This window comes from Hordeum vulgare, chromosome 3H (genome assembly GCF_904849725.1).
Source record: "Hordeum vulgare subsp. vulgare chromosome 3H, MorexV3_pseudomolecules_assembly, whole genome shotgun sequence".
Classification (NCBI taxonomy): Eukaryota; Viridiplantae; Streptophyta; class Magnoliopsida; order Poales; family Poaceae; genus Hordeum; species Hordeum vulgare.
The window spans coordinates 617407443-617431261 of record NC_058520.1 but is presented as its reverse complement, the minus strand read 5'-3'; the positions used below and the strand labels follow the sequence as shown (position 1 = coordinate 617431261).

The 23819-nt window shown below is 42.6% G+C and overlaps 1 protein-coding gene across 1 annotated transcript; it reads left to right on the top strand.

Moving 5' to 3' along the window:
* The first annotated feature begins 6790 nt into the window (after window positions 1–6790).
* On the top strand, window positions 6791–8750 carry LOC123441195 (dof zinc finger protein DOF5.1-like). Its single transcript, XM_045117696.1, has 2 exons — window positions 6791–7036; window positions 7648–8750. The coding sequence occupies exons 1-2, from the start codon at window positions 6968–6970 to the stop codon at window positions 8620–8622; spliced, it is 1044 nt and encodes a 347-aa protein (XP_044973631.1). The 5' UTR covers window positions 6791–6967; the 3' UTR covers window positions 8623–8750.
* The last annotated feature ends 15069 nt before the right edge of the window (window positions 8751–23819 follow it).

Genomic DNA, 23819 nt, shown 5'->3' with positions numbered 1-23819 from the left:
TAACCATGGAAGTCGAATCAAACTCGATTGCTCGAGGTTGCCAACTCAGTCAGGTTGAAGATAAACCTCTACCTTGGTATAAAAGTGAAAACAATTGTCTACCACCACACCTACCTTACTAATTGTTGTATTTTTTGCCTCTTATATTTTGAAATTAGACAAGTTTAACCCTAAACTTCTGATACAGAGCAGATTTGATCCTTGACCCAAGTCAAAAACAGCATGGTTGTAAACATGGCGGCAATTTTGCATGCATAACAAGCCTTTGAACATGAAAATTAATAAAAATAACAAATAATGGTTAAAATGTATTATATTTACATATTTATAATACAGTTACAGAAATTTGGAAAACTCTAACTATTCCAAAAGATATAATCAAAAATAAATAATTGTTCTGAATAAACTTCCAGAGTATTAGAAATAGACTACTCTGGAATGTTCATAATTTATTTACAAGTTTTCCATCATTTCATAATATTTATTAAAACTTCTAAATATATACCTCTTTTATTTTCGACCCGAATTCCCATTGTTGTTTTGTTTAGTAATGAATGTATGTTTATTTTATCTTGTTTTGTCTGCCGATTGGTGTATGCGCAAAACCATCACCACATTACCGGTGAGATGAATTTAACTAGGATAGCATAAAATCATTCAACCTTAAAGTTTTAGAGTTTATGTGCGCAAAACCATTGCCACATTACTGGTCATATGAATTTCAGTAGGTCAGTGTCAAATCATCAAACCTTTAAATTTAGAGTATGAGAATCACAAATTAACTTAGCCAACACTTGAGTGGTCAAATTTAATGTTTGTGTGTGTGTGTGTGTGTGTGTGTGTGTGTGTGTGTAATGTATTCAACTTGCTTTGGTATATTCCACATTTTATGGTATCTTTGGAAGACAATATTATGAAAAGGGTGAAATGCATTGGAGGTCCTAAAAAATTTGTCGTTGTGTCACTTTAGTCATAAAGTTTATGGTATCTTTGACGATGTTTCTTGTATTCCTGTTCGTCTTCACCTAGATCCTGGCCCAACTCTAGTTTGTTTTTTGAAGTGTTTATTTTGCACTTATTTTTGGTCTAGTTTTCCTCATAATTCAGGCCAATTTCCCTGCCTATATGAAATGTAGGAACACTTTTTCCTCTCACGATGTTTGTCGAAAAACAAATTCTGGAGAATGTGTACAAATATAGGAATACGTAATTAAGCATATGTTTTTGTACAATACAAAGTTGCATCGATCCAAATCTGCAACTGTTCTAATGCATATGAGACGTACACAGAATTAATTATGTGACATTATTAGTTAAGATGTCTCCATCATAACATTTTTAGTCTGGGAATTAACATGAAACATGTGCTAATTTTCGTTGTTTTTTTCTTTCGAAAAGGAGGATGACCCCCACCATGCAGTCATTTTATTAATTATTAACAAATACCTTACAATATAGTACATCAGAAAATCTAAAGTCACCATCTAGACAACATTTGTCGCTACTCATATCCACTCGACGAAGGGGTGTCGACAGTCCGAGCCTAATACCAAACAGACATCGCATAAATTCCTAACATCTAAAGCCGGATGCCCTAACCACATCTAAAGCCGGATGCCCTAACCAAGCCAAATACAGGGTTTGGGACCCAAAACGGTGTGACACACTCATAGGTCGTCGCCGCCATATTCCACTGATCTATCTTCAGAGGAGGTACTGACGCATCAACCTTGCCAGGCCTTTTATCGACGCCCCACGACGCCAGACAACACATCCTCCCTGCGCGCTTCCAGCATCATGCCACACTGCCTAGACTCCACGTCGTCGATGCATCACATGAAGTGTCGCTCCACGGCTGGAACCGTCCACTGGTCCCTCAAGGCAATGCACACCACCAAAAATGATGCCCCCAACGAGGGAACGACACAAGTGCACCGCCATTATCCGACCGACTTATCTTGGATTTCCTCCGGAGGTAGTGGAAGGAGTTGATAGCTTCACCTCGATGATTCCTTCAACAAGAAAACGACGCCGAGGGCGTCACCATCACCGGCTCCGACCATCGGTCGAGACTAAGTTTCCACCCGGATCTGTCCCATGAGCATCCAACCAACAACATGTGCACCGTCCAGACCGTCTTCAAAACCCCAGATCCGCCCACCATGATCCGACGACCACAGGGCCCCTAGCACACCGGCCAATGCCTGCGTGTGCCGCCACAGAGCCTGGGAGGAGGGCCGCCACCCCACCTCGCTAAACCGTGAGAGGATCCCGCGCGCTCATAACCGTCGTTGATCCGATCTAATTCAAAGCCAAAGTCACCAGATCGCTGGCGTAGATCCACCTTGGACAGGTACATCACCATGACATGCCGCCGCGAGAGGCCCAGGCTTGACTTGCATCCACCATCCAGGGCCGCCACCCCAGGTCGCCACTGCCAAGAAGGTCTCCACGCCGTGGCTCACCAGAGTGGGGTGCTTACATGGGTGATGCGCTCATTTTCATAGTACACCACATATTTGATCTTTCTGTGTTGGGAGCACAAAATCCTACTGTCACCAAAATATAAATTAATCTATCAATCTATAAATAGATTTAATTTTTGGCTATGAGCATAACCTATGGAACACAACCTAATTTACCATTACTTTCTACTGCACATGCTAGTATGGTAAGGTATTTCAATTGCAAAATATTACATGATCATGAATTAAAAGGATGGATAATTTTGTACAATCCATTTGTTTGCACAGTGCAATTTCTTGGTGAGATGTTGCGATTATCGATTAATGTTTTGAGTCATGAAAGAGAACGGCCTAGTACCATAGTGTACCAGGGCGCCAAACAGTGGACACTACAAGTCTACACTCATGGATAGTGACCCAACTTAAGCATATTTTCTTTTTGTCCGTTTTGGTAAGACTCATTTTGCAACGCAAGTCTACAAATGGACACAATATCAAGCGAAGGCAGCATATATATGGCAACCCCGAACCTAAGGTATCTTCTTATCTTTCATAATCAAAACTTCCAAATGCCTTCACTCTTCGTTTTCCTTTCTTCATACTATTTGAGATCTACTGAGGGCAACCCTAATGTGTGTCATCAAATCGTCTGCAAATGTCCAGACCCGACGGTCCGAAGACTGTGGGGGGCTTGGGGGAATCGAGACATCCGACTACCTCAATGTTATCAGATTTCTTCACACCAGTCCGAACGTCTGAAACCCTCCCACCGGCACCAAACTGGAGGAGACTTGGGGGAATCCAGACATTCGAGTAGCTCAATGTTAGTTGGACCACCCCGGGCCACAAACCACATGTCCCACTCACCTCTTTTTCCTTTTGGTACGCCTAGCCCCATGTTAGTCATGACGGCACACAATATCTGGTCTACATAAGTCGAAACAAGTCATAACCTAATTTCAGTAACATATATCTGGCACACAATAATTTTTAAGTTTGGCGTTGTAATAAGCCTACTTTTGCTGAGAGTTTAACATGGTAGCTAACTTGAGGAACAACCCTGAGTGGATATTGGTGTAGTGTGTCCGGCGTAGTAGCTGTCAAGCTGTACGTTCATAGTAACAAACTGCATCATGGAACTGATCGATGCGTGTAATATGTGCACGTCCATTAGTTGTTTAACTGTTAACTCAAAAGAAAAACTGAAGAGAGAGAAAACTAATTGTTGTCAGAACGCCTCACCCTCCCTCCCGCGACCCCCGCGACTCCTAGGGTTCCCTCCCTCCCCCGCCACCGCCGCCGCCGCCGGCGGCCTCCCTAGGCCCCCGCCGCCGCTGGCCGTCCCCGCCCCCTCCCCCCCTCCCCCTCCCGGATCCGCCCCAGGCCGCCTCCTCGGGAGGTGGCCGGGGCGGCGCGAGCTCCGCCCCTCTTCGGCCTCCCTCCTCCTTCTCCCCTTCCTGCCGCCGCCGACGGTTGCCCCCAGCGCTTGGCCGGGTGGTGTTGGCGGCGGCGGGACTGCCTGTCCCCGCGCGCGCCTCCTTGCTCGGGGTATGGGGGCGGCGGTGCTCCTCGGCTCGACGACGGTACGGCGACCCGGCAGCAGTGGCCGGCGACGCGTGAGGTGGTGGTGTTGCCCCTTGGCGATGAGATGGCGTGGTGACGCAGGTTGGCCGGTGGCGCGCCCCCGACCCAAATCTAGGCCCTGTGGGGCCCATCTGGGTCCTAGCGGGCCGGCTCCCGGCGTGGCTTCATCGTCGTCTGTGTGGTGAGGAGGAGGAGCAGCTCGGACGGGGGGCGGCGACGCCGAAGGCGCGCCTGCTGCAGCGCGATGGCGGGAGCTTTACAGGCATGGAGAGCCCGACCGGGCATGTGGGACCAGGGGCCTGGTATGCTCCTGCTATTGTGCCCGGTCGGCTGCCGTCGTCGACGGTGGAGGATGTAACCTCCCGCGTGCGGACAGTGTTGTGGCCCCTAGTCCCGGCTCCTATTCCCCGCTATGCAGGCCTCACTTCATGGTGCCGTGGTGAGACGGCGTGGAGGCTTCATGACCGCGGTGGCGCAAGATGGTGGTCGCTTTGGTGGCAGGCTCTGGAGCATCCGAGGTGAAGGTTGGGATCGGGGGAAACCCCTGTCGGTCTGGCCGACACCGACACGGCGACGCTTGTGGGTGCCGCGGGACCTTCCTGGAGGGCGTCGGGGGCGACCCTTCCTCTTGCCTCGTCAAGTACCGGGGGAAAACCTTGGCAGCAGCGTCGTCATCGTCGCGGTTCTTCTTGGAGGTGTTGATTGATACCGGTGCTTCGGAGCCTTGGAGCTTGGTGGGAGATCTTCGGTGGGCGCAGTGGTCGTGAAGCTTCTTCGTTTTCGTTGATCAGCCGTTGTCAGCATTTTTTTCTCTTGTTGTTTCACTTTCGTTTCTTCTGGATGTGATTGTGCTGCTTCCACCCCAGCACCTGCTGTTGACTGTATCGGTTGGTTGCTTTGTAATACAAAGCGGGGGCAAACCCTTTTTCGAAAAAAAACTAATTGTTGTCTCGTATTCACAGTGACTGCTTCATGTCATCGACCGTAATGAAGAATGCAAGAAGTCATTGAGGTCGTACTAGTTAGTGTCAAAAAAGTTCTTATATTATGGAACGGAGGGAGTACTTGCAGACCACCCGCCTTCAAATAAACACTTATTTGTTCACGTGGACAATCAACCCTAGAGTAACAGAAGAAGAGCTCTCTGCACAATATTATAGTCAGTATGGCTGATTTTCCCACGTAGCAACCATGTCACCAAGACAAACATAAATAAAATAATTAGGAATTGATATATTACATTCTGGAAGGTGATAGATGTTATATATGCACGTGCATTAGTTTTTTTTTAACTATTAACATGCAGGAGAAATTAATGCGAGAGAAATTTTGGTGTCATCTCGTATTCACGGTGACTATTTCATATCATCTGTGGATATGAAGATCAGAAGGGTACGTATATGTCCGGCTACATACAGTATCTGCAACTATCATGGTACGAATGAACACTGGTACTTGCAAACCACCCGACTTCAATCAAACACTTATTTATTCACACAAACGATCAGCTCTCGAGTAATAAAATAGGAGCTCTTATTTTGCTCTCTACACCAGAGAATGGCAGAACCAAGGACACCGTCATGTTTATTAAGTACTTCCTCCGGTCCAAAATTCTTATCTTAGCTTTGTCTGGAAATGAATGTATCTAAATACTAAAACTTGACTAGATACATTTATATCTAGACAAATCTAAGACAAAAATTTTGAAACGGAGGGAGTATTAACCATGGAAGTCGATTGCTCAATGTATGTTTATAACGGACTACTCATGAAATATAAAGGACCGCTCATGAATGTTCAAAATTTATTTATGAGTTATTCAAAATTTCCTGATTTCCCTTAAAACTAAAATATTTATTCCCTTTTATTTTATTTTCCTGAAATTCACCTTTTTTAGTAATGAATGTATGTTTGTTTTTATCTTGTTTTTATGCCGATTGGTTCATGCGCAAAACCACTGCCACATGACTGGTCATAAGAAAATCACTAGTTCGGCAATCAAATTAGCCAGCCTATAAATTTTAGGGTATAGGGATACAAATAAACTTAAGTAAAACTTGAGTTGTCAAATATAATGTTAGTCCCTTCCCATGCAAAATTAAGTTATATATTTAACACAAACACTAGTGTCACTGCCACTTTTTCTTGATGTATACATGACATGCACATTTCAAGATTGAAGTTCAACTTGCTTTGACATATCCCACATTTTATAACATCTTTGGAACACAATATTATGGAAATGTGGAATTTGAAGAAAAAAGCACATGATGAGAATGACACGACGTCTTTTTGACGTCTTGGTTCCTACTAAAAATGAAAATACAGGAAGTATCAAGAACAAGTGGTTATCTCTAAACAGAGTGAGTGATATGACTTGCGAGAGTTCAAACAACAAATATATGTAGGCCTACCAAATTGTTTTTTTTTTGGCCAGGTAGGCCTAACAAATTATTAGTACCATTTAACTATATGGGATGGACTGGTTAATTAATTATGTGGTGGCAAATTAGCTATCAAGCTTAGCTAATCAGAGTACAAAAACTAATTTATTGCAAACTGTAGCTAGCATGGGTACCGCTATCAGCCACGTCAGCATTCACCATGGAAAAAGGAAAAGTGTGCAAATGAAGGAAGACAACAACTATATTGTCCTCTTCTCTATTCCTCCAAATCTCCACAGGCTATGCATATATATATAGAGAGAGAGTGTGTGTGTTCCTTCTCTCCCATCTATTTTGGTGCTTCTAGCTACCTTGTTCTCTCCTTTTTCTCTCTCTTCTTGGGAAGCTAGACCATCCCTCTCTCTCTAGCATCCATTCCATTCCTTCCCTTGGTACTCGTACTCTTCCACTAGATTTCCCCAGCTGCTGCTAAGTTTCTTCCTCCCACTTTCTGTTCTCTCTAGATCACCGGCTATGGTATTCCTTCCTGCCTTCTTGGATTCATCAAACTTCTGGAACACCGACCACAACCAGCTAATTCAGGTATGTATCCTTGTGCTTCTAGCTAGCTATTAGTTTCATATTCCCTCATGATTTTGTTCACACGACAAAAACCAGAATATGTGTGCACTCAGAGCTAGGTTTGTTGATTGCAGATATATATCATGCAATGTACTCCATATCAGGGTTTTGTTTTCTGGCAAAAATTTACAGCAACCGTCCGTTTACCGGAAATTTCATTGACACCAAAGAAACAGCGGTACCACTCGAAAAAATCATAAAAGGAATTTAAACGGACAAGAGGTACCACCGTTTCTCGAGTTGTGATACCCGAAATGTAAAAAAAATATGAATTTAAAGGGGGAAAAGTGAATCAAATAGGGTCTGTGTACTCCCAAGAGGTGACGGGGTCTCCCTTTGCACAGGGAAGTTTATGTCTGATGTTGGTCAAACATTATATATTTTTACTGGAAATAAATTTAAAATAAAAATTTGTTTGAATTATTCAAATGGAAAAAACCTAAAATTCCAAGGTTTATCAGAAACCGGTTGGTCTTGCCATCCTGGGAAAAACAGAATGGAGAAAAAAAAATACCTGGCTAGATATACATATTGGCTGATATTTGATTATCCGTCTCCTTGTTGATTTGCAGATGCAACAAATCGGCACTAACACTCATAGTACCACCACTCCTTCACAGGATGGTCCTGGTGCTGGAGGATGCAGCAACAACAATCAAGAAGGCTTCATGGCCATGGCCGGGGCTGGAGGGAGTGGCGATGTAGGTTGTGGCGGTGCTGAGGACGGTGATTGCGGTGGCAGCGGGAATAGAAAGTCGACATCATCCATGTCGGAGCGAGCACGGCTGGCGCGGTTACCGCAGCCCGTGCCGGGGCTCAACTGCCCACGATGCGACTCCACCAACACCAAATTTTGCTACTTCAATAACTACTCCCTTACCCAACCCCGCCATTTCTGTCGCTCCTGCCGCCGCTACTGGACACGTGGCGGCGCACTCCGCAACGTGCCCATGGGAGGGGCGTATCGTCGCCATGCCAAGCGCAGGGCCAAGCCCAAGATGGTGTCAGACACCTCCGGAGATGCTATCGTAGGTACATCGTCTGTGACATCAGTCATTTCCAGAGGAACCACTTATGCCACCAGCACCAGCACTGTGCCGATCGCATTCGAGTACACCATGTCCGGTAGCGTGCCATGGCATAACAGCCAGTTAACCGACAACTTCGACCCGGCGAGCCTTGTTCTCGGCTTTCCCGACAGGTTGCTCTTTGCCGATAGTCGTGCTTACACGATGGATGACTGCGCGCAGCACCAGCACCACCATGCCCATGGGAACGGGATGGAGCAGTGGGCAGCGGCACAAGTGGACAACTTCCCATTCATGCACGACATGGATCATCAGATGTCTGGACTCCCCGCTGAGGCAATGCCCATCACAATGGCTACGATGCAGGGCATGTTCCACCTAGGGTTAGATAGCCTCGGCAATGGAGGCCACCAGTTTCAACACTCGTCGACAAGGAGAAACCACAAGAAACAGGATTACCCGAGCAACAGGGTCATGTATGAGGACGTGGTCAATGGCAATGGCTGCGGCTACATTTAATATTCCAGCACACTTTTCCAACTCACCCCACTCCAGTTATTCACATGTCCTCTTGGTCAGCGGAAGGCGGCCTAGTCATGGAACCGGATGAAGCTATGCCTAAAATAGAAACAATTGTTAGCAAAAGACATGAGCAAAGAAAATGTGTAAACTCAATAAACCAAGAATTATTAAAAAGTGATGCATAAGTGTAAAAGTGTCAAGTGCTTACCATAGGGTCAGTGACACACTGTTAAGCATCATCATCAATATGTTTGTTCATGTTTTCCAGATTATTCGCTCTTGCTAATTGTGTCGCTCGATCTTAACGTGTGGCACGGTTTTATTTCATCAGTTGGTATTCTAATACTATCAGTCACCATCCAAATAATCTATTTCTAGTCGAATAAATGGAACTTACACGCTGAGGATGCTTCATAGCACAATTGTAGTTTACTTTGTTAATCTATGATCAACTATATGTTGTTTTGCTTGTGTAATAATAATAATAGTTGGCTAGTTAACCTTAAGAAACATTTTTCTTATAGAACTCCAACGTCTATCATTTCCAATGAGTTTATGATATACTAAATCATATTTTGTGGTGGGCATTTTCTAAGATTTTTAAAATTTTGACAACCGTTATACATGTTCATTAAATCTAAATCCTCTCAAGATCAGCAAAACAGAGTGAAGACAATAAAATTATGTCAACTTGTAATATAGTTGATGACATTTACATGTAATAGATGTGTTAGCACTCACTATAGTACCCTTAAATATCAAGGTGAGGGTTGTTGAGAGTTACACTAAAATTTATAAAGTTGAGATTTCTAGAGTATGTGATTGCATAACATAGGATTAAACAGGAAGAAAGTTCTTTGGTATGAGGCCCAGTGATTTGCCACATTAGATCCTTTCCTTGTACTTCTTCTTACTAGCATCGCTCATTTCTTGCACAAATCCACCATCATATTCTCTTGAAACATGCTTTCTCCCGCTTGTCACATTAATCACGCACCCAAACGATATAAGGTGATGAGAAAACCTTGATAAAAAGAAAAGAAAATAAAAACCAAAAGTAAGGGAACACGGCGCACACAACTCTATGTCGTGGCCTCATTGTCAGACATGGCGCATGTATAACCAAATAATGGAGACATCCTATCCGCGTTCGTCAACGAAGTGCAACACTGCGTCCCGTGGAGAAACAACTGGACTGTGACACAAAGCTCTTGCCAAACTATTGTTGGAGAGGTTCCTCTGCCCTTCTCACTCTGGTTTGAGGAGCGTCAATCATGTTGGTGAGCAGTACGGGCCGATAGAGATGATGATGCGGTCACATTTGAAACATAAGAGACAACCCAGATTGCTACATGCTGAAATCCAAGAAGCAACATGCTAATAGCCAAGCCTGCCTAATAAGTCATTGTTAAAGGCACCTGTGATACATGACGACGGCCCCAAGAGGGCAATGGTGCAACATGTCACACCTGCCGAGTATGAAGCAACATATAATGGTTTTCACCTAGAACCCTTGCACATGGAGGAGAACCACAATGACGCTCACAAGAGGGACACAACACACACATGCATCCCCATCATTGATACCAATGCACAAAGCTTTAGCTCGAAACCTGTCCGTGCCAATAGGAGGCAACCACGACAATAAGACCACTCCAAGAGAAGCACGCCATGATCAAGTCAAGGCCTTCGGATAAAGATTTGGGACACAACTCGGGAACGACCTCGTAAGGACCCTGCACTGCCACGCCATTCACCACATGCTCGGTCAAGAAAAGCAGCCATCAATGTCGCCATGTTGATCGCCGAAGAGCCAACCGTGAAACCTACCATTCAGGGCTGCTGCCCTGGCATCCAAGACTGAACTCATCAACGCCACAAGAACGTGGGCGTCACCCACCAGGGGAGGAGCAGAAGAATCCTCAACCTCCCCACAAGAACCTGATTCGACATGGGCAAAGTTAACCTAGTGCCAGGCCATGCCGCTTCCTACACCCACTATTCAACTGTTGTAGTAGGACAGCGAAGGCACCTGGTGATTGAGCACACGCACGTGATCGAGGGTCAGCATGGTGCTCAATCACACTAGTCTTTTTAACCGAAGATCGGAAAAAATTGTTAGGCCTGACAACAAAAATAGTCGGTCCGCCTTATGAAAATTGGTCTGAAAAGTTGGGCGAAATTACTGTTTTGACTTTTTCAGTAATCTTTGTCACAAATTGAACTCGGTATGAACGGATTTTACGATGTGACCCCTTTGACAACGTCATAGCCTGTGGCGTTATTGCCCAACATAGAAACTCTGAGCTAGATAGTATTTCTGCCAAGACGAGCACGAGTATGAGACAGGCCAGAAATGACGAGCTAGATCCTGTTTCAAACGCCAAGGCCTTTGGCGTTGCTGCCCTACATAGAAACGCCAGGGTCATTGTGGCATTTCCAGAAACACTATCGAGCTCGACATTCCTGGCATGTTACGTACGCGTGCTCGACGTGATAGTGAGCGAGGGCAGAAACGCTATCTAGCCCGGTGTTTCTATGTTGGGCAGTAACACCACGGGCTATTAGGTTGCGAAAAATATCAGATCGTGAACTACTTTCATATCGAGTTCGGTTTGTGACAAAGATTGTTGAGAAGGTCAAAATAGTGATTTCGTCCTGAAAAGTTGTCATTTTCTTGGAGTGGACCTTTTTCAGTTTTCTGAATTATAAGAACACGGCCGAACCCATCCCAAGACCTTGTTTTCTGAATTATAGTTTTCTGAATTATAAGAACACGACCGAACCCATCCCAGGACCTTTTTATGACGTAAGGCCCATCCTAGGCACCTCCTCTGTACTCCATCGCCATGACCGCTTCTGCTTCGTCGCCTCCACCTCCACCTCCCGTGCGCCCTATGTAAACATCGTACCTGCTCGCCTTGGCCGCCTGCCATCGTGCACCGTTGCTCTCCATATCTCTAAGATCTCCATGTCCGGTTCTCTCGGTTCGGACCGATCTTAACCTTCATTGACCCCGCACATGAAAAGAGGACCGCATCGCTCCTGTGTACAGTCAGCTAGTGGCCTGTGTAATCGGTGGATCGGTCAGGGAACGGACTGGCCCGAACCATGCCCACCCTTAATCGAGGGGCTTCCCCTCACCGACGTGAGATGGATCTCACCACCAAACATCGTCACACCATGAGTCGTAGCCGACCTACGTCGCAAGAGGAGGAGGTACCACAACCTACCGAATCCAGTCTGGCTATAACCGGGCGACTGCCACCGACTACAACCTGATGACCCCAGCTGCAATGCGGACTAAACCGCACCGCGACCAATGCATCCTCTATCCTCACGCACTAAGCTTCCGTTCGCCCCGCCGCCACTCATCAATGTCAATTCAATATTGTCGGATCCCACGGTATGTACCCGCGTGTCTGCGGGGAATGATACAACCGCCAATGGGGGGCCCCACCACCACTACCGCATGAGATTTGCCGGTGTGTGGGTGGGGGGTGGGGATGCGGAGCGGGGGAGGGGTTTAGGCTAGGTTTCGCTAGCCCCCGCCCGTAGAGTTCGCACGGGTCCAAACCCTTTTCCCCCTTTAGCCTCATATTCTTGGCGACATATGTGCAATCTGACTTGTTGTATAATGACATATTGATAGAATTTACTCCCTTCGTCCCAAAAAGCTTGTTTTAGGAAAATCTAAAACCATGATATATATACATATATAAATGTAGCACATTACACATGCATGCTGTTAGTACTAATCTTGATCGTGTGCGTTGTTCTGTTGACAGCCGTGTCCCGCGGCCGTGACGAGCGGAGCGGTCGGACAGTTGTCCAGCTCATTCGTATCGTGTGGTGGGTGCATGCTAAGGACATGTATAATGATATTATTTCAGAAGTATCATGTAGGATAAATGCTGAGGTCGAGGAGAAGTAATTTATAAAAAAAGACTTGTCTTCTGTTATTTACGAAATCATCTCTTAGCATAATATGTTTCATCACATTTTTAGGAATATCTAGTTATTACTATAGAGGATGGTAAAAGATAACCCATTATAAACATGTTTTTATTGTCATTTCTAAATTACATGCAAAATTTAAAGAGCAATAATGTTATTGCCTAAGCCCATTTAAAGAGCAATAATGTTATATTTATGCAATGTTTCTTACGGCGACGTGTTAGTTGCGGGCTGGTGTAAAACTTTTCGCCTCATCCCATGTCTGTCTGTAAAAGCACTCCATAAAAATCAGCCCGTAGCTGTAACATTATTGTTTAAAGAGTCTGCGTGGTGTGTATACGGAGCAGCTAGGAGAAACAATGTAGTCGTCGGTCGTCTCTTGCGTGTGTATGTTCGTCATGAGGAATAATAGTCGAAGTTAGTCTTCAGGACGTGTTGTCTCCCATCTATGCGTCGATGAGTTGCCGAGCCATGGTGATATGTTTCATCGAGCCGAGTTTGTGTTCGGATAAAAGAAAGCACCGTTGGTACGGCGAGGCGTTTGCGCGCCGGAAAAAGAATGTGTGTGTGTGAGAGAGAGAGAGGGGGTAGGCTTGGTCCCTAGTTTGTCCCAACATATGCAACCACCTGTCATGTACGTTTAGCTTGCAATTGGCCCTTAGGCCCTGTTTGTTTCAGAAGTCTCAGGACTTTTTTTTAGTTCGAACTAAAAAGTTTCTAGTCCCTATCCGTTTGTTTTTATGGACTAAACAGGGACTAGAGATCACTAAATGACATGCAAAAATACCATGTTACCCCTAGTAATGTATAGAAGTTATTAAATGACATGCTAAAAGTAGGGTCACTGTTGAAAAAAGTATCAAAAAAGTCTCAAAAAGACCCTCTCATAAAGACTTCTTCCTTTAGCCCCAAATACCCCCTTTTAGTCCCTAAAAGTCCCTCTTGTTTGTTTCGCATGGGACTAAAAGGAACTTTTTTTAGTCCCTACACCAAAAAGTCCGTGGAAACAAACACCCCCTTATTGTCCTGCGCTATAGAATTGGCATACCCTGATGGTGAGTTCGTAGCTCCTGCCTAGAGAATGTCTCAGGTGGCTACATGACAAGTCGACCCTCATGAATCCATGATGATGATATAGCTCTGGTTTAAGGGCGTCTTTAGTATCGACCTCATCTAAATCCCTAGTATATGTCGACCAACCATGCGGGTGCAGGAGCTATATGCGGTGGGAGGTATACCAACTCATTTCGTTGTGCTCCAACGAGATCGAGATGTGCTTTCCTAGCTTCATATAGTTGATTTATAAGGAGGGGAAGCTACCATGAACAGGAGCACGAAGGATATGTGCCAACCCATCGAGATCTTTTGTTTTTCAAGGATACGTCATAGAACCCATCGTGATCTTATCATCTGGTCATATGGACATGCATGGGAATTCAGTTTCCTGGCATTTGAGTGGGCAATAACTTTCATAGCACAGGATATATAAGAACAATTTGGTGTTCTCTTTGAAAGCGAGACCGAGATGATTATCTTGGTGCATGAGCTTTCCTGAGGTGGTGGAGATTGCTGTTGTTGAATATGATACTTGTTTAAAGATGTTGGTCCTCGGCGCTACCATATCAGGCTTAGACGATATTGTCTGGTATTCCTATTCTTCTTCTTCGCCTAGTCTAGAATCCTGTCCCCAAGCTTTAGTTTGTCTTATAAAGTGTTTATTACTTTGTACCTTTTTGTGGGTCTAGTTTCCCTAGTAATAAATCAGGCCAATTTTCCTACCTATATGAAACGTAGGAATTCTTTGTCCTCTACGTTTGTTAAAAACAGGACAAGTCTCTCATCATAAACATATATACATGGACATCTAATTAAACATGTTTTTTGTACAACACAAAGTTGCATCGATCCAAATGTACACTCAATGAGTACATAGCTCGCATGACCGCATATGTAACTGCTGTTATGCATATGCTATGTAGACAGAATTAATTAAGTATCTCTATTAGGTAACATGTCTCCATCATAACATTTTTAGGCCGGGAATCAACATGAAGCATGCACTCATTTTGGTAGTACTCCGCATATATGTTATGTCCAATGTTTAACAACTACATGCTGGGAGCACAAAATACTACTGATAATTACTTTCTCCATCCATAAATGGATCTTATTTTTAGCTATTGAGCATAACCTGCGGAACACAACCTAGTTTGCCGTTACCTTTGTAATGCACATGCTAGTATGGTAAGATATATCAATTGCCGAAGATTACCTGATTATATGAGATAAAAGGATGGATAAATCTGGCCGGTCAACATGTTTGGGAGGTACGATTTCTTGGTGAGATGTTGTGATTATCGATTAATTTTGTGTGTCCTGAATGAGCATGGTGTAGTACGTAATGAACCAGGCGTGAACCAGTGGGTACACCAAGCATGGACAGTGACCCAACTTAATTATATTTTCTTTTTTTGTCAGTTTTTGTAAAACTCCTTTTGCAATGCAAGTCTACAAATGGACTCGATATCAACCTAATGGAGTATGTGGTAAACTAAACTAAGCTATCTTCTTATTTTTCATATTTCAAGACTTCCAAATACCTTCATCCTTCTTATTTCTTTCTTCATACTCTTTAAGATTATCCCGAGGGCAACTCTAACGAGGGTCATCAAATCACCTGCAAATGTTTAGACACTTAAACCAATCAATATAAGTCAATGAATTTGTACGGACTAGTCTGGACGTTCGAAATCCCAAACCGACAGATAACTGGGCGCAGGGGGTGGGGGTGGGGGTGGGGGGGGGGGGGGGTGGAGTGGGGAGGTTTGGTTCACCGGATCCATTGTTAGCTGGACAGGTTTGGTTCACCGGATCCATTGTTAGCTGGACACCATATTCCCACAACCCATGTGTCCCACTCACCTTTCTTTTTTCTCTTGGTACTCCTCGCCTACTGTTAGTCATAGCCCACTGTCTAGATTTGATGAATATGGCTGCATGGCCGGCACCTGCCCGTTGTCTGTGGACATGTCCACCTATATTTAGTGTCGTTTGTTTTGAGGTTTCCGTTGGAGTTGCCCTGATATATGATTCTTGAACTAGCTTGAACTAATTGAGGTGCATGTTCCTTATTTCAATCACATACATATGTGGCACACGATAAATTTATGCTTGGCATTGTAAGTAAGTCTACTTTTCCTAAGAGTTTCACTAACATGGTAGATAAATTGAGGAACAACCCTCTGAGTGGACATTAGTGTAGTGTGTACTGTGTAGTTGTTGTCAAGTAGTACGTGCATAGTGATATATTGTATCATGGAAGGTGATCGATGTAATATGTCCACGTGCATTATTTTTGTCTCGTATTCATGGTGACTGTTTCATGTCGTGGACCGCTATGAAAAATGCAAGAAGTCACTAACGTACACATGCTGCAGTACATATATGTCCGTGTATGTACATTGTCTGCAACTATCATAGCATGGAGGAACATTGATATATACTTGCAAACCACCTGGCTTCAAATAAACACTTATTTCTTCACGTGGGCAGTCAACCGCTCGAGTAACAAAAGAAAAGGTATCTGCACTCGAGCATGCACACAACCAAGAACACTTTCATGTCAGCTAAAAAAACACTGCCATGCGTATTGAACAAGGAAGTTGAATTGGCTCAATTGCACGTCACTTTTTATGCCGATTTAAAATTGGAGAGAAAAAACTCGTTGCCCAGCACAACTACCTCAACTGGTGGTTCTAGTTTTTTATCCTAACATCTGGTAGTGAGCAGATTTGGGCTTTGACCCTATTCAAATTAATATGGTTGATAACATGGTGGAAATCAGTATGGTTGATAACATGTTCACCGGGGAATGCTTGTCTACCAAAGGGGCATAGTCCGCCTACTAAACCCTGCCGGTTGACCTAGTTTGCAGATCATATGGGCCTCACGTGTGCCGCCGAAATCAGGATATATATACAGATGGTTGTTCTACTTAAACCGTCTTAACACCAACTCGAACTTACACCTGAAGACCCTACAAGACAATGCGACCTGCCCTAGGTGCTTTGCTGCCGAGGAAGACCGCCTGCACCTGTTTTTCTACCGCCACGCAGCATACAATATTTGGGCTGCCATTGGCTTCACACAGGGGCGGACCTAGACAAAATTTTGACTGGGGGCACATCATATATAAAATGACTGATTTTGAAGCCTTTTCTTTGGAAATATGCACAAATACAAAGGTAATTCAAAATTTTGAGTGGGGGCCTAGGCCTCCACTCAGTTGTACTTGGGTCCGCCCCTTCACACGCTCGAGCTCACCCTTCGTGAACATCTGGTACCAGGCACACGGCCAGCTGGGTTGGCATGGCAGCCTCCCTCACAATGTACGTTGTCCTTACAAAAAAGAATATTGAAGAAAAAATTTAAACATGCGTGCACGAACTGGTGGACGAGGAGACATAAGGCCGATGGCGGTCTCCACGAAGACACGGCTGCACTGGCGTCCTCTGTTCATCCCAGTAGCATGGGTGACGACGGGAGGATCCTACGAGGACTAGAACAGAAGGCGTGGCGTCCTCCGCAGCTCATTCTTTTTCTGAAGGAAAAAAGTCCAAAACAAATCTTGAAGTTGTAGACGAGAGCTAAATCAAACACTGAACTTTGAATCCCTGAAATTGACACTTCGAACTTGTAATTCCGGTCTATTTTGAACCCTATACCCGTTTGGTACACCGGATTCTGTCAATACCACAATTCCGACCGGGATAACCTGCAAGGCTGCTACTCTCACGGACAGAATTTGGCAGGCCCATTAACAAAAAGAATTTATGAATTTTGAAAAAAGTTCGTGCATTTTCAAAATTGTTCACAAGTTAAAAATATTTATGTTTTAGGGGCAAACAAGTATTGTTCCGCCCTCTTTTCACTTTTTAAAGTTAGAAAGTGTTCGCACAAGTCCTAAGTTTGATTCCCCATGAGTCTAATGTTTCAGTATTTTGAATTCGCACGATAGGTATTTTTAAGTCATGCATACGATTAATAAAGACTGAAATGTATAAGGGCCTGTACCACAAATATGTGGGCCCCTCCAAACAAATGTTTACACGATGTATAATAGTTCTCAGAAAAAATATAATGTATAATAACACTCGTGGGATTCGAAAAAAATCTTTCTTACATTCAAGAAAATGTAAAATGTCAAGAATGTTCACGAGTTTCAAGAAATGTGTTTGTAAAATTTTAAAAAAGTGTGTACAATGTAAAAAATGTTGCGCCTTTTAAAAAAAGTGTGTCATACCTTTAAAAGAATGGTCATCATGTTTTATAAAATATTTATTGTTATTTATAAAATATAAAATATGTATTTGGAAAAATATTACCATGTATTAAAAAACTTTTGATAAGATGTACTTTTATAATGTACATAATGTATTGGAAAATATTGGAAGTTTATCAACAAAATATACATATGTGCGTTAAAAAATTACATTGGATACTGAAAAAAGTAGACATGTGTGGAAAAGAAAAAAGAAAATAAAAAAACAAAGAAAACCCAGAACAGATGGCGCATGCGTGCGCAACTGCGCTAATGGGCCCAGCCCAATTCAGTAAATACCGGCTAAATTCTCTCAAGGTTTAAAATAGACCAGGATCAGTGAGTTCGGTGTGATGATTTCAGGAATTCGAAGTACAGGGTTTGGTTTAGGTTTCGTCTACAAGTTCAAGGTTTATTTCGAAAAAATTTCCTTTTCTGAAAGGACCGCTAGTCAATACCTCAATGACCGCAACAAGGAGATCAAGGGGTGTGATGGTGCATCTGCACACACATCTATGTATCAGTAGACGCGATGGTGGTAGTCGCGCTCTACTCTGGGCGCCCACCCACGATGCAAAGACAATATCGTCTGGCGATAGGGCAACGACCATCGTTCGAGAAGGTTCGTCCCACCTACACCAGTGTCCTATGCTGACATGTAGGGGCGCATCCAAGGTTCGCTGCTGGTGTCTAGCACTGTGCAACGTCTCCGACGGTACGGTGGATGTTGCGGTGTGACTCACAATTGTATGGAGTGGCAGCGACCAGAGAGGCCTCCGATGGTCGTGGTGATGGTTTAAGATGGCATGATGCCCCACCAATCTGTTAGTGTGTTTTTCGCATGTCATGGAGTACCGGCGGATGCTAGTATCAAACATTCCGTTTTCAAGATGCCGACCGTAACTATTTGGCTGTGGTTGTTTTGTTATGTACTCCATGAATAATAAAAAAGAATAGTTGTTTGCATCACAATGATGTAGAGGCCAAGTTGTTAACCTCCTTTACAAAAAGAACTTCAAATCGAACACAAGGTACTATCACTATTTTGCTCTTTGTTTAATGTAAAGATCACAACCAGTGTAGTCTGTCGAAAGTGTCATAGAAATGCAAGAAACATGCCTCCGTGATGCGGTGAACTTATCAATATGTTCATATGAAACCATGGCACATGTATAACTGTAGCACATCACAAATGCATGCAACTATCTCCCATGGTACGTTTTAACTTACATTTGGGCCTTATTGCCCCGTGCCAGAGCGTTGACATGCCTTCATCCGGAGTTCGAAGCTCCTGCCAGGAGTATTTCACATGGGCTACTTGGCAAGTCCATGCCCATGAATCCATGATGATGATATTGCTCTACTTTGAGGGTATATGTCGACCAACCTTGCTGGTGCACAAGCTGTATGCACAGAGACGTACACATATGTCGTTGTGCAACACCTAACAAGATGTGCCTTCCTAGCTTCAAATAGTTCATGAGGAAGATCGCTACCATGAACAAGAGCACGAAGGACAGTTTCCAACCCATTGAGATCGTATCATCTTGTCATATAGGCATGCACTGGAATTCAATTTTCTAGTGCTTGAGCGGCCGGTACCTTTCACAGCACAGAATGAGGACTATTTGGTGTGCTTGGAGAGCGAGACATTGATGATCATCTCGCTCCATGAGCTTTCCCAGGGTGGTGGAGATTTATGTTGTTGAATATGAGACTCTGTTAAAGATGTTGGGCCTCGGCACGCTGATATCAGGCTTAGACGACCTTGAAAAAATACCAGGCTTAGATGTTGTTCTCTCGCATTCCAACTCTTCTACTTCAGCTAGTCTAAAATCCTATCCCTAAAAAAAAGATCTAGTCTAGAATCCTTTCATCAAGCTCTAGTTTGTTCTTTAGGTGTTTACTTTTTACCTTTTTTGGTCCAGTGTTCCTCAGAAATCGGGCCAATTTCCCTACATATATGAAATGTAGGAACCCTTTGTCCTCTCATGATGTTTGTCGGAAAAGAAACCCAGGAGAAGGAGAATGTGTACAATTGTAGGAACACGTAATTAAGCATGCAATTTTCTACAACACAAAGTTGCATCGATCCAAATGTACACGCAATGAGTACAGAGCTCGCATCTATAACTGTTCTAATGCATATCTGACGTACACACAATTAATTAAGTGCCTTTATTAGGTAAGATGTCTCCATCATAACATTATTAGTCAGGGAATTATAATGATCCACATGTGCTTGTTTTCGTAGTACACCACATATTTCTTCTTTCCGGTGTTGGGGCACAAAACCCTACTGATCCAAAAAAAAATTACTCACCCAATCTCTAAATAGATATCATTTTTAGCTATGAACATAACCTATGGAACACAACCTAATTTGCAATTAATTTTGAATGCACATGCTAGTATGGTAAGGAATTTCAATTGCCAAATATTACACGATCATGAGTTAAAATGTTGGATAAATCTGTCTGGTCAATATGTTTGCACGGTGCAATTTCTTGGTGAGATGGTAAGATTATCGATTACAGTTTTGATTCATGAAAGAGCACGGCGTAGTACCATAGTGTACCAGCACCAAACAGAGGACATTACAAGTCTATAATCATGGACAGTGACCCAACTTAACTACAATTTCCTTTTTGTCAGTTTTGGTAAAAACTCATTTTGCAACTGAAGTCAACAAATGGACTCAGCATCAAGCGAACCCAATATATATATGGTAAAACCGAACCTAAGTTATCTCCTTATTTTTCATATATCAAAACTTACCAATGCCTTCACTTTTCTCCTTGCTTTCTTCATACTATTTGAGATCTGTCGTGAAATAAACACTTATTTGTTACATGCAAACCACCTGGCGTGAAATAAACACTTATTTGTTCATGTGAACACTATCGTGCATATTGACAAAGGAAGTCCAATCGGACTCAATTGCACGTCATCACTTTCTATCTCGATTTGAAATTAGAGAGATAAAACCCATCACCCAGCACCCCTACCACAACTGGTGGTTGTAGTTTAATGTGTTATGACGTGGTACGTGGTGTGCAACCAAAACATGAGGGAAAGGTAGTTTATTTTGTCTCCTAGATTTTAAAATTTGATATTTTTTTTCCGAACTTCTGGTAATGAGCAGATTTGGGCTTTGACCCTATTATAAACAGTATGGTTGATGACATGGCGGAAATTGTGCACACGTAGCAACCATGTCAACATGATGAACATAAATAAGATAACTAGGAATTGATATATTATATTCGTGAAGGTGATCGATGTTATGTATGCACGTGCATTATTTTTTTTAACTATTAACACGCAAGCAAAATTAATGCGATAGAAATTTAGTTGTCATCTCGTATTCATGGTGACTATTTCATATCATCTGTGGACATGAAGATCAGAAGAGTACGTATATGTCCGCCTACATACAGTACCTACAACTATCATGGTACAAATGAACACTGGCACTTGCAAACCACCGACTTCGTTAAACACTTATTTGTTCACACCAATGATCAACCCTCGAGTAATAAAATAGAAGCTCCTAATTTGCTCTCTACACCCGAGAATGCACACAACCAAATACTTTGTCATGTGTATTAACTATGGGAAGTATAATCGGACTGGATTGCTCAAGGTTGCCAATTCGCTCAGGTTCGAGAGAAACTTCTACCTTGATATAAAAGTGGATGAAAACTCCGTCCCCCACCACATCTATTTAACTATTGGTTGTAGTTTTACCTCCTAGATTTTAAAATTAGACAATTTTGACCCTAAACTCCTAATACTTGCAAACCAACTGGCTTTGAATAAACACTTATTCTTCACATGGACAATCGACCCTCGAGTAATAGAAGAAGATCTCTCTAGACCCCGACCATGCGCACAACCAAGAACACTGTCGTGCAGATTGACCAAGGAAGTTGACTCGGACTCGATTGCATGTCACTTTCTATCTCGATTTCAAATTCGAGAAAAAACGCGTTGCTTAGCAGACCTCAACGGGTGGTTGTACTTTAATTTGTTACCATTTGTATGTGGCGAGCAATCAAAACATGATTAAAAATTAGTTTATTTTTTCTCATAGATTTTGCAATTAGAATTTTGTTATCCCAACTTCTGGTAATAAGCAGATATGGGATTTGACTCTATTCAAATCAATGTGGTCGATAACATAGCAGATATTTTGCACACGAGCAACCATGTCGACATGAAAAACATAAGTAAAATAATTAGGAACTGATATACTGCATTATGGGAGGTGATCGATGTTATATATGCACGTGAATTATTATTTTAACTATTAACACCCAAGAAAAATTAATGTAAGAGAAATTTAGTTTTCATCTCGTGTTCACAGCGACTTCCATATAATCGATGTATATGAAGATGAAAAGAGTATGTATATGTCCGGCGACATACAGTACCCGCAACTACCATAGTACAAATGAACACAGGTACTTGCCAACCACCTGACTTCAATCAAACACTTATTTGTTCATACCAACAATCGGCTCGAGTAATAAGATAGGAGCTCTTATTTTTCTCTCTACACCAGAAAATGACAGAACCAAGAACGCCGTCATGTTTATTAAGTATTAACATGGAAGTCAATTGCTCAATGTTGCCAACTCACTCAGGTTTGAGAGAAACTTCTACCATGATATAAAAGTGGCTAAAAAATTTGTGACCCACAACACCTATCTGACGATCGGTTGTAGTTTTGCCTACTAGATTTTGAACTTACACAAGTTTGACCCTAAACTTTTGATACAGAGAATATTATATCCTTAACCCTTGTCCAAACAATCTGGTTGCTAACATGGCGGTGATTTTGCACACACAGCACTCGGGTCATCATGAAAATGAATTAAAATAATTAGAATTACATCTAATCTACAAATTTATAATACAATTCGAAAATTTGGAAAACCAGAAGTACTAAAAGAAAAAATCAAATTATTTTTTGAATATAAGTTATAAAGGACTACTCATGAATGTTCAAATTTTATTTATGAGTTATCAAAAAATTCCCGATTTCCCTTAAAACCTAAATATTTATTCCCATTTTATTTGTTCCTGAAATTCACCTTTTTTTAGTAATGAATGTATAATTATTGTTATCTTGTTTTTGTGCCGATTGGTTTGTGCGCAAAACCACTGCCACATTACTGGTCATAAAAAATTCACTAGGTCGCCGATCAAATTAGCCGGCCTTAAAATTTTAGAGTATAGGGATACAAATAAACTTAGGTAAAACTGGAGTGGTCAAATATAATGTGAGTCCCTTCCCATGCAAAATTAAGTTGTATATGCAACACAAACACTAGTCACTGTCACTTTTTCTTGATGTATACGTGACATGCACATTTCAAGATTGAAGTTCAACTTGCTTTGACATATCCCACATTTTATGACATCTTTGGAACGCAATATTATGGAGATGTGGAATTAGAAGAAAAAAACACATGATGAGAATGACAAGACGTCTTGGTACCTACTAAAAATGGTTGTCTTTAAATAGACTGAGGGATATGACTTGCTAGAGTTCAAACAAAAAAGATATGTAGGCCTACCAAATTGTTTTTTTGGGGGGTAGGCCTACCAAATTGTTAGTACCATTGAACTAGATGGTTGGCCTGGATAATTAATTCTGCGGTGGCAAATTAGCTATCAAGCTTAGCTAATCAGAATGCAGTGCACACACTAATTTATTGCAAACTGTAGCTAGCATGGGTACCACTCTCAGCCACGTCAATATTCACCATGGAAAAAAGGAAAAGTGTGCAAATGAAGGAAAACAACAACAATATGTGTCCTCTTCTCTATTCCTCCAAATCTCCATAGGCTATACATATATATAGAGTGTGTGTGTTGCTTCTCTCTCATCTCTTTTGGTGCTGCTAGC

Bases quoted from the DNA above. Each gene is read 5' to 3' on its own strand.
- LOC123441195 (XM_045117696.1), top strand. From the start codon at position 6,968: ATGGTATTCCTTCCTGCCTTCTTGGATTCATCAAACTTCTGGAACACC. The intron at 7,037-7,647 runs GTATGTATCCTT...GTTGATTTGCAG, and splicing joins ACCACAACCAGCTAATTCAG to ATGCAACAAATCGGCACTAA.